General features: G+C 35.8%; 1 protein-coding gene across 5 annotated transcripts in view; it reads right to left on the bottom strand.

The window, feature by feature from the left end:
- The window catches only part of KIAA0825 (KIAA0825 ortholog), a 553950-nt gene that overhangs the window by 490989 nt on the left and 50380 nt on the right, over positions 1-12581 (bottom strand). For 3 of the 5 annotated variants that reach the window (XM_043974059.1, XM_043974031.1, XM_043974021.1), the window contains exon 2: positions 6134-6243. The exons of 1 other annotated variant lie outside the window; for it this stretch is intronic. Coding sequence is in view for 2 of the 4 variants with exons in the window: in XM_043974031.1 (XP_043829966.1) it covers positions 6134-6136 (3 nt within the window). In the remaining 2 variants the exon portion in view is untranslated. The remainder of the gene's footprint in view (positions 1-6133; positions 6244-12581) is intronic. One more of the 5 variants, XM_043974041.1, reaches the window with a different exon arrangement.

The following is a 12581-nucleotide window of genomic DNA, read 5'->3' on the forward strand; positions in this document are numbered from 1 at the left end:
CCACCAACCGAAAAAGAAAAGACCACTGAAATGTTGGGTATCATCTGCAAGTAATTTGGCAATGCTGAGGGTGTGAATTATTGCCAGAACCCATACATAATAGACCAGGGATTCTGTGACTATACAATGTTCCCAAGTAGAAGGGGGACAGGAAAACTTTGGGGGAACAAAAGAAAAAAGAATCTTATTTTTACACTAAAAATGTTATGGCTAATAGGAACATTTTGATACCCACAGAAAGATCCTATTTTCTCTCTTAAATATTACTAGTAGTAGTGTGTAATTTAAGATTCTAAATGTGGATTCTAATGTGTTCCCCCAGTTTGGGGGAAACTGACTAAAAATCACTGATAAAACGAGTTTAGGTTTTTAAGGGTTTATTGGAAAATAGAAAGAAAAAGATTGAGAACAGAATTCTAACAGCCTGGCATTCCTATCTTTCCTCAAATTTCCTGTGAAGTCCTCTGCCGCCACCACCATCAAGTCCGGAAGCCAAAAAGGCCAGCGCTCTCTGCGCAGGCTCCCTTTCCTCCTTCCTGTCTCCTCCCAGACCATAGGAGGCTCCTCCAGTTGATTGGCTGGTAGACTTGATAGACAGCACCCATGAGCAAACGTCATTTCCTGATGCCAAGGAAAAGCCACAATGCCTCTGAGGCATTTTCCTCATGGTGGAGCTCTCCACAGCAAGTCTCCAGTAGGTGGCGTCATTCCAATCATTACAGTAGCATTCACATTTCATGAAAAACCCTGGATATATGGAACATAATATGAGGAATGATGGAATAAAGGGAATTTTGGAACTAGAAGGGACCTCAGAGATCATCTTGACTATCTCTTCTATTTTGAACATAAGGAAACTGAGAGCCAGAGATCAAGAATCTTGTTCAAGATCATATACTTGGTTAGTAGCTGAGTCAGATCCAGAACTCAAGTCTCCTGACTCCTGGTCCAGAGTTCTCTTCATTGTATAATATCATCACTGGATGAATCTATGATAACATAATAAGTTACTAAAAGACATCTTTAATTTAACTCGAACCTCCAGGCACTGTGCTGCCCTGGATTTGGAGTCAAGGACCCTGGTTCAAATCCTGCTTCTGTTATTCACAACTTGTGTGACCCTGGACAGTCACTTAAAATTCTTTGGACTCTGGGTTCCCCCTGCTTAAAACCAAGGGGCTGGACTCTGAGATAACTTCCAGCTCTAAATTTTTGGTCCCATGACATGTAAATGGCACAACAGTTAGAGCACTAGGCTTGAAGTCAGGAAGACCTGAGTTCAAATGAAGCCTCAGCCTATGTGACCATGGGTAAGCTGCATGATTTGTTTGCCTCAGTTTCCCTAACTGTTGATAATAGGACCTACATCCCAGGATTGTTGTGTAAATCAAATGAGATAATATTTGTAAAGTGCTTGGCACACTATCTGATACATAGTAGATGCTACATAAATGCTTATTCCCTTCTCTCCTTCCCCTTTAGAAGTTGATGTCATTGTAGACAATAAACCCAATCTACAAAAGATTTTCTGGTACCATTATCTGAGTCAATATGGATTTGAGAATAGCACCTCTTACATTCTTACATATAAGTTATGGTGCATTTGTATAACAGGTATAAGAAATGAAACCCATTTCTTTTATTTTTTCCTCATAATTCTTCATAGCAGTGATTCTTTAGTGTTTTGGGTTACAAACTCTTTTTTGGTTTTAAACTCTTAAAAATTATTGAGAAGGGGGGGCAGCTAGGTGGCACAGTGGATAGAGCACCGCCCTGGATTCAGGAGGACCTGAGTTCAAATCCGACCTCAGACATTTGACACTTACTAGTTGTGTGACTCTGGGCAAGTCACTTAACCCCAATTGCCTTGCCAAGCCCACCATCCCCCCAAAAAACCACAAAAATTATTGAGAAGGGGGCAGCTAGGTAGCACAGTGGATAGAGCAACTGGCCCTGGAGTCAGGAGGACCTGAGTTCAAATCCGGCCTCAGACACTTGACATTTATAAGCTGTGTGGCCCTGGGCAAGTCACTTAACTCTCACTGCCTCGCAAAAAAAAATTATTGAGGATCCCCCATGGAGCTTTTTGTTTAAGTAGGTTATATCTAGTTACTACTAATCATATTAGAAATAAAAACATCTCGACATTATTATGAAGACAGTTTAGACTTCATGGACATTCTGAAAGGCTCTCACAGGGACCCACAGAGGTCCCTGAATTATATTTCAAGAATTGCTGTTCTACAGGGGTGGGAGTGAAAGAGGAGAATGGATAAGGAAAATACCAATACCATAATTTGTTTATGATAATGATGGATTCTTTATTGTCATCATCGATCTTTGCTCATTGAACTGTGTGGTATAAAATGTCTTTTATCTTGGCGGCATTTTAAGTATAACAATCAATATCAATAGTATTCAGGGTACTGGTTTCAATATCAATCTAGTGGCTTTAGAAAAAAAAAAATCTCTCACCTCAACATAAAACAGTTTAGAAATACAAAAATACTTCTAACCTAACAATTCACAGATTTGTATTCTAAAAATTTAGAGGCCAGTATTTCCCATAGAGGACTTGAATTTTTTCCCTTCCCACTATGCTGAGAGAATCAGTGCACACTAATCTGGAGGAAAATAGCAACAAAGTTAATTTTGGGAGCAGCTAGGTGGTGCAGTGGATAGAGCACTGGCCCTGGAGTCAGGAGGACCTGAGTTCAAATCCGGCCTCAGACACTTGACACTTACTGGTTGTGTGACCCTGGTCAAGTCACTTAACCCGAATTGCTTCACCAAAATAAAATAAAATGAAATAAAAATAGAAAAATAAAGTTAATTTTGCCTAATTGTCCAAGGGAGCCTCCATCTCAGTCAACAAATTGATCCTTATTAGTCATAATATACTGAGATATTGCACTCATCTGCAGTGTTCTTTAAAACACATGTACTAGTAGCCTAGAACAAAGAGCATTATAATATACATCAAGGGTATAAGGAAGCTTGTAGCATGTGCCCAGCTATGTGCAAGCAAAAAGCAGCACAAAGACATTATTGAATATATATATATATCTGACCAGAAAAGGAAGTGGGCTAATGATCTAGTGAAAATAAGAGACAATAATCAGAAAGCTGGAAAATTATCTTAGTGTCCCTAAGACACTAAAAACAAACAAATGAACAAGATGAAGAACTCACAGACATCGGTAGTTCCCTGTTAAATGATTTCTGAGAAAATGTGGACAAGAATTATACAGAATGAAGAGGCGTGATGAAAAGGTAATGAGGTATGATAGAAAGAGTACAATAAAATCACAAATCGTTCATTGTTTCAAAAGAAAGGATTTTAAAATTCTTATGAAGAAACTACTATCCTACTCCATGTTATATTGCTATCAATTTAAGATTTTTTTTAATAATTCCAAAACTAGCACACTACCCATTAGATACTATCCATTATAGCCATGTGTGATGTTTAAAATCTAAATTGTGGTCACCTTAAATTAGAAGCTTTAGCACCAGTCCTTGGGCATTAAATATTTATGAAAGCATACAGATATTCCCATGGAGTTCAGAAAGTTAAGAAAAAAACCTATTTAGCCTATAGTTCCAGCCTGGTCTGGTTCTTCCTCATGTCCTCTGCCACAAGCCTGCTTCAATCACGAACTCTCTCCAGCAAACTGATTGTGGAAGCTTTTTATAGGTCTGGAACAGAGGCAGTCCTTACACACTGCTTCAAGGTGATTGGCTGGCATCATCCAAATCCATTGGCTCTGAAGGTGTTCTCAAGGTGTGATTACAATCCAGTTAACTTGAAGTAGGCTAATCAGCAGCTAACCACTCTCACTTGATTCAATCAGTCTAGATTAATCTCCAGGTGGGTCTTTGAGTATCAGCTAAATCTCATGATTTCATCACACATGTATCACTTCCTCAGACTCTCTGGGGGTGCCTGGAGAACTGCTACAATGAGAGCAAATCACTTTTCCTCTTCCCCCACTATAGAGCCCCTCAACACACCCCAAACTTTCCTACTAATGCCCCCTTTTCTTTTCCTTCCTGACTAGACAGTGATTTCCTAATCCCCAAATCAGTCAGAAAGTATCAACATCCTACTTGAACCCTAAGGCCCACTCTTTCAATGGGAGTGGACAAATGTCCTCCAGGTTCTCTGCCCTGCAGGATAACACTTCTTGAATTTTAAGGTCTTGTTCTGCAGCTGAATTTTCATATATGTGTGTGCGTGTATATATATATATACACACACACACACACACACATATATATATCCTATATATGTATATTCATGTTTTGTATATATATGTATGCATGTATATATCCTCCCTCAATTAGTATAAACTCCTTGAAAGCAAGAACTTTTTTTTTCTATTTACCTTCCCAGCATTTGGCACAGAAAGTGATGAATAAATTCATTTATCTATCCATCCATTCATGTATGCATATATATATACATATATATATACTATGAGTTCTTTTATTTTCAATCAAATTGCTTGCCAAGCAATATTTTTACTACTCCCAGTTTTTCATGTTTTATATTTAAAAACAGAAATTTTAATTAGAACATGTAGCACTTTTTTTTTTGGTGGGGCAATGAGGGTTAAGTGACTTGCCCAGGGTCACACAGCTAGTTAGTGTCAAGTGTCTAAGGCCAGATTTGAACTCGGGTTCTCCTGAATACAGGTCTAGTGCTTTGTACACTATGTTACCTAGCTGCCCCATAATGACATCTTGAAAATAAAATTAAGGGGTGAGAGTAACACACTGGAAGAAAGGGAAAGAGAGAGGTGGAATGGGATAAAGTAGCTCACATAAAAGAAATAAGAAAAAGTTTATGGAGTGGAGGAGAAGATGGGGAAGGAGCAGGGGAGTGAGTGAGCCTTACTCTTATCAGAAGTGGCTCAAAGAAGGAATAACATACACACTCAAGTGGGTATAGTAATATATCTTGCCCTGCAGGAAAGTGGGAGGGGAAGGGGATAAAGGTATAAGGGATAAGGAGATAGGTGAAGGAAGGTAGGGGGCAGTAAAAAGCAAAACACTTTTGAGGAGGGATAGGGTAAAAGAAGATAGAAAATTAGAGTAAATATCAAGGGGAGGGAATAGGATGGAGGGTAATACAGTTAATAATAGTAACTGTGAAAGAAATGATGAGCAGGATGCTATCAGAAGGACGTATGAAAAATGCGATCCATCTACAGAGAAGGTGATGATATCTAAATATATATTAAAGTATAATTTTTTATTAGTTCCTCTTTCTAAAGTTATTTTGTCTGTTTTCTTTCTCAACCTGACTAATGTGGAGATGTTTTACATGACTGCACATGTATAACTTTAATAAATAAATAAATAATAAAATAATAAAAACTGAAATTTTACCCCATGTCAAAATAATCATAACTAATAACCTCTCTGGCCCTCATTTTATCTGTAAAAAAAGTGGTTTGAATTAGATGACTTCCCTTCTAGATCTAAAGTTCTATAATTCTAATTATTCTATTCACCTTGGAATATAAAAAATATTATATATGTGTATGTATTATACAAATCTTATCTCCTCTTCTAAACTAAAAACACTATAAAAGCAGGAACCATTTTACTTTCATCATTTTATCTATCAAAAGACTAACACAATTCCTTGCACAAAATAGAAACTAAACAAATATTTGTTAAAATGAATATAAGATTCATCATTCTAATTTTTGAAAGTAAATGAAATAAGCTTTACTGGAGAATTTTCCAGAGTTATTTTTTTTTTGGTGGGGGGGATTCAACAAAGAAATAAAACTTTTTTTTATTGAAAAGAGGGCTCAAAAGACATACAGGGGTTTTTGGACATAAAATCATTCAGAAATAAAATGATTAATATGCTGAAGTAAGAAAATTTAAAAATTAATTTGTTATAAAAATAAAGGCTTTACATTTAAGGAATAAAGTACTTACAAAAAGGTGGTGGTGATTTGGATTTGCATAAAATATAGGAAAAACGCTTTAATAGTTTTTCTAAGCCCATGACAATAATGGGCTTAGCATCTCATTTAGCACTGTGCTCTAAACATAGTAAGTGCTTAATAAATGGGTTTTTTAGTCAATCATTTATAACAGAATATTACTATACCATAAGAAATTATAAATATGAAGAATCCAGAGAAGCATGGAAAGATATAGAAACTGATGTATAATGAAGAAGGTAGAACCAGGAAAACCGCATACTTACAACTTAGAACTCTGTAAAAGAAAAGAATAAGAAAAAAATGAATGTTGTATAAACTCAATAAGTTTTCCCCTTAACTTTTTTATAAAATATCTCATATCTATCCTCTCCTAGTTCCCATTCCTTTTAGTAGCAAGTTGGTACAAAGCAGTAGTCAGATTTAATACAGTCCTATGATAGCTAATTTTGATTCTATGTTTAAAGTTTAGACCAGTTTCATATTTTATTCAGTATGGTATCAATAACCATTATGAGCTTTAAGATAACATTTTTTCCTCTTCTTTCTTCCTACTAATGCAGTTGAAAGTATAATAACAAGTCACAAAATTTTTCTGATGAACTTAAACACACACACACACACACACACACACACACACCAGAACCAGTGTTGGTGTACCATTATATAATGATTGTTGTCAGATTGACATTAATAGTGATATAAGGACCAATACAATTATCCTAAAAATTCTTTTTTGCTGGTACTGTAATAAAGGAGAAATTAAAAAATGAAAAAACATGATCAGATAGATTTATTTTTGTTTTTTGTTTTTGCGGGGCAATGAGGGTTAAGTGTGTCAAGTGTCTGAGGCTGGATTTGAACTCAGGTCCTCCTGAATCCAGGACCAGTGCTTTATCCACTGCACCACTTAGCTGCCCCCCCAGTAGACTCTTAATAAATGTTTATTGACTACAGACATACAGGATGCATTTGTACATGCATGTATGTACATGCATATGTACATACATGTATATGTACATGCATTTGTTCCTAGTTATTTCTTGGGGGGGGCAGTAAGGATTAAGTGACTTGCCCAGGGTCACACAGCTAGTAAGTGTCAAGTGTCTGAGGTCACATTTGAACTCAGGTCCTCCTGAATCCAGAAGTGGCACTTTATGTACTGTGCCACCTAGCTGTCCCCCTAGTTATTTCTTGGTTTTTTGTTTGTTTTTTTTTTAGTGAGGCAATTGGGGTTAAGTGACTTGCCCAGGGTCACACAGCTAGTTAAGTGTTAAGTGTCTGAGGCCGGATTTGAACTCAGGAACTCCTGACTCCAGGGCCGGTGCTCTATCCACTGTGCCACCTAGCTGCCCCAAAGCACAACTTTTTTTTTTTTAAGGCAATTGGGGTTAAGTGCCTTGCCCAGGGTCACACAGCTAGTAAGTGTTAAGTGTCTGAGGCCGGATTTGAACTCAGGTACTCCTGAATCCAGGGCCAGTGCTCTATCCACTGCGCCATCTAGCTGCCCCCCCCCTAGTTATTTCTTAATAGTCAAAATGATGTGATCAAATCATTGTGAGAGCAGTGTTGATAAGATTGCATTGTATATGTATATGTTACATTGTATATATACATGTTTGTACAACATCCTCTTTCTTGCCAAGAGGGAATGGTGTTACTGGCTCTGCTCTACAGTAGTAGATCATCATCTTGTAATTTTTACTGAATACTTATCACAGTCTGGGAACTGTAATAAAAAAGAGATGGAAAGCACAAAGCTCTTTTGTTTCCATAATCCCTTACTTGTATAGCTTGTGCCCTTTAATTTTTTCACAGTTTATTGGGACAAATGTGAAAAATCAGGAGCAAACTAAGCAAATACTTAATAAAATACCTATTACATGCTTTGGCTTCCAGGATAAAACACAATTAACAGGAAACTTTCTGATTCAGTTCAGGAGATAGAATGCTACACTGTGTAAATAGTATTAACACATATTAGAATGTAGGAAAATCTTAGGAGAGGCACAAAGTGTTCTGAAAGGGCTAAGGAGTGAAAGATTGCTCTGAAGAGAGAAACATACATGAACTATTGCTAGGTTATTGAGGCTTGAAAGTATATATAAAGGCATATCTAAGATGTAATATTTTTGGAGTTAATCTTCCTAATAAAATGACTGTGTGCCAAGCAGGGAACAGAATCTATATTTTCCCAAATTAGCATCCAACACTCTCAACAACGCCCTTCGAGTCTCATAAAAAAACTGGAGTTTGTTTCCTTTTTCATATGTCTCATCTCCCCAACAAAATGATAAACTCTGTTAAGGAGGTGCCTTTTCTCTGCTAAGGTGTCTAGGGCAGTAAAGTTACCTGTGGATACTCAGAAATGTTTGCTGGTTCATCATTCTCGCTCCTGAGGATCTTGGAGTGTGAAAAATGATTTAATAATTCATATGAATTTTTGTAACATTTGATGATTTCTCAGCAAAAGCTAAGAAGTGATCAGTTCATCTTGCTTAAAGTATTATGGATTCATCTTTGTGGTCATTGGCAAAGTGACAACCTCTCTGGGCATCAGTTTCCTTGTCTATAAAATGATGATTAGGTGAACTCTACAATCCCCCCCAGCACTGAGTCTATGATCTTATCTTTTACTCTCTACCCTATCCCTCCCATAAAAGTACCAAAGCCAAAGAGGCTAGCTCATTTCCCCTTCATCAAATCACCCTCTGACTAATCACACCAGGCTTCACCAGAACCAACAAACCCAAATATTTCTGCTCTGTCATTTCCTTGTGCAACAGACTCTAAATAATCGCAGGCTTCATAATTTTACAACTACTGATTGTCAATCAGGAAAAAAAAAATAATGTGACAACAATTCAAATGAAACACAATGCCCTAATTAATGGATAATAAAGAACAGAAATTATTCTGACCATAATACTAATGACTTTTAAAACACAATAACACAGGTTAAAAAAACAAAACAAAACAAACAAAAACCAATGCAGATTATTTTTTAAAAATACTACTTTATGATATTATGTCTTCAGATTTTAATTCCTATTTAATTGAGCTTTTCATGAGAGTAGAAATAATTATTTAATACTTCAAAAAAGTATTTTAGGCAAATATTAATTATTGACTTTTAAAATGATTAAAGAGTTTTCTTTGAAAAATACATTTTAGCCAAGTACCTGTAGATCAAATTTCAGCCCCAGGCAAATTATAATAGTTGAATTATATATTCCCAAGAAATAGTTTATAATAAAAATATGAATGTGTTCTAATCACTGCCAGAAAACACTAAAATAAGGCAGAGTAAAAAATTTTACTTTATGAGATCAAAAGACAGCTCATACAAATAATATAAGATCTCTACTTGCCCGTTAACATCTTTCCAAAAACCCCTACATAAGTTCCCTTTTTTTCTCTATTTCAGTAAACATTTTCTTGTACTATTGCTAGATACTTACTTTGATTTTTTTCTCTTTAATTTTATCACTTCAATAATTCAACTCCACATGGAGCTTTTCTTCAAATGTCTAGCCAAGGCTTGTTGAACTTATACTGAATATGTGTAGGATCAAAGAGTAAATAAGAAACTGATTCTGAGAGCTATTCAATCCTCCCATACTTTGATTGATCTTATAATTTCATCAGTACTCTATAGTGATGCAGATTGATACTCATTTGTACTAGCCCATCCAGAGAAATTCTCAGCAATGCTTCCCCACAGGAGTTCTATACAGTATGTTGGTGACCTTCCTCTAGATCTCTCAGCATTGCCTGGATACTAATGGATCATTTGGGGGTCCCTATTGGTTATCACCTGATTCTTTGCTTACATATAACCTATCTTTTTCTCCCTACTCATTTATCTCTATGAGAACTTCCTTTATATGTCACATCTCTTGTGCAATTCTTGATTAGTAAAGTGTTACAGCCTATATAGAAGCACCATATGTCTCTTCATTACCCTTTGGATGACACTCAACTTTAATTGTGGTAAATGGAGACTATGGCATTCCATCCCGTGGCAATACAGCATTACTAAAAAAAAAAAAATTGCTAAAAAGATGGGCTTTTATTTAAGGAAGAATCTCGGGGTCATTAAAAACATGGTTAAGTTTCCCAAAGGAAATCTAACCTACTCATGGGTTTTATGGCAACACATGGAACTGATCCATTGGGAGAAAAATGTAGCTCCAGTGGCTTCCTATAGCCTTAAGGATTAAAATATAAACTCCTCTATTTAGCTTTTAAAATCTTTCACAATCTGGCCCCAACCAGTCTCACTGTTCAATACTCCCCCTTCTTACATTCTTCAATCAAGCCAAAATGGCCTCTCTCTATTCCTCATTCAAGAGCCTCAATAGCTCCCAGAACCCACTTCTGTGCTGCTTTTGCAGTGGTCACACCGCATGCCTGGAATATATTCCCTCTTGGTTTCTGCTTTACATAATACTTCCCTTACTTCAAGACACAACTAAAGCACTACTTTCTTCATGAAGCTCTTCATTAAACTCCACCCCTCTCCTCAACTGCTCATAATAATTTTTCTTAATTACTTTTATTTAACTATTTTGTATTTGTATTTATTATCTTTATATCCATTTTAGGTATGTGTATGTATACATATATTTACACATACTCATCTCATTATAACATAAACTTTTTCAATTATAGATTGTTTCATTCTTTGTATTCCCAATACCCAGCACAGTGTCTGGCACATGGTAGGTATTTAGTAAATACTTGATTGATTGCACTACAATTTAAAAACTTCACCATAAGGGAATACAAATATTCCTAAAGAAGCTGACAGGCAAAATGTTAGGTCCACATGTTAAGCAAGTTCAAGGACAAACTAAAGTTCTAAAGAGTAATGACACTCACATATGATCAAAGAATGGTGTGTAGATCAAGTCATTACTACAAACAGCTGACAGTTCTCCCTAGAATTATAAATTTTAACCCAAGATAAATGAAGGCATCTAGTTTTTTAGAATAGAAATTTCCATTCTCACATTTGTTGAGTTTCTAGAGCCTATCTTTTTTTAAGGTTGTTAAGATACTGAAAAAATACTACTTTGTTACAAAAAAGGAAACAAAGCCTCAACCTATTTCCATTTGTTAATATTTTCAAACATACCATTTCTTCTCTTTTTAATTAAAATACAGACAAAATCCTTGTTTTATATCAAACCTTTCTGTCCCATTCAATTTCACTTCTTAAGTCTTGGCAATACTGGGGGTTTTTTTTTTGGTTTTGGTTTTGGTATTTTGGTTTTTGCAAGGCAATGAGGGTTAAGTGACTTGCCCAGGGTCACAAAGCTAATAAGTGTCAAGTGTCTGAGGCTGGATTTGAACTCAGGTCCTCCTGAATCCAAGGCTGGTGTTTTATCCACTGTGCCACCTAGCTGCCCCAATATTGGTTTTTTTTTGTTTGTTACAGACTGTTATCTAGACCATCACTAATATTTATAGAAGTTTCATAGTTCTACAATCAAACTGAAATGTTGATAGGCATACAATTATTCACACAGGAAAGTAGCTAGACATAGTCTCTTTTTAGCCTGAAACAAACCATTATGCTTTCTATAGTAAGAGTTCTAAAAAAAATTCCTCTTTGACAAAAGCAGTAATCTATTGTATTGGTGAATATAAACTAATGTAAATGTACAAGTAAATAAGTTGTCAGAATTTTTGCCATCCAAACAGAACATTGCTTGCTTTCAATGTAAAAATAAATTTCGGTCAAACAATATCTCTCTTTTCATATGCCTTTATCCTGTTTTATGTGTACTTCTTTTCCTTACTCACTATGACATGGATACTAAGAAACCTTAAAATCTTAGCTGCAATTTCAGTATTCTTCTAGAATTAGCCCTGATTCACCATATATGATTGTATAGGCATAAAATTAGATATTTTAAAGTTGGAAACACAAATCATGTAGTTAATAGTGGGCCAAAGTGACAGAAATCACAGGAAAATTTTAGGTCCTATAAAACCCCACCAATTCGCACCCCTAAATTAATGAAAAGTCTTAACTAAATAACAGCTAAAGATATGCTATACTATTACATATGATGTGTGTATAAGAGGAAAAAAATTAATTAGTTTTTAAGGAATCTTTTCCAATGATTAAATAGTGTCATACAACCTCAGAATTCAGAGGAAATCTCAGGGTGCATCTAGTCAGTCCAATAATAAGAATGATCTGTAATTACTATATCAGTTTTTTGTGGATGGGCCTTCACTAGTGTCTCTGAATACTTGAAAAATGTGATTTAAATATTTCCCTTGCAAAAAATTAAATCCCTTTACTCTTAAGTGGTTCAAAATAAGGACAAAGAATCCTGAAGAATAACTACAGAGTAATTGCAGCAATGTGAATAAAATCAACATTGAGAGACAACAAAACTCTAGTAAACATAATGGTCAGTATTGTTGTTGTCCTTCTCAAAGAGGACCATTATATCAGGGAGGTAATGTTATGACTTTCAGTGAATTGGATTTAAGTGAGGCAAGGCTGTGCAGAGTCACCAGCCTCACTCTCTCCTCTAGAGCCATCTGGGTCCAGTGGCAAGATATACAACAGGATAACTGGAGATGACCCCAGAT

The sequence above is a fragment of the Dromiciops gliroides genome, chromosome 1, assembly GCF_019393635.1.
Source record: "Dromiciops gliroides isolate mDroGli1 chromosome 1, mDroGli1.pri, whole genome shotgun sequence".
Lineage (NCBI taxonomy): Eukaryota > Metazoa > Chordata > Mammalia > Microbiotheria > Microbiotheriidae > Dromiciops > Dromiciops gliroides.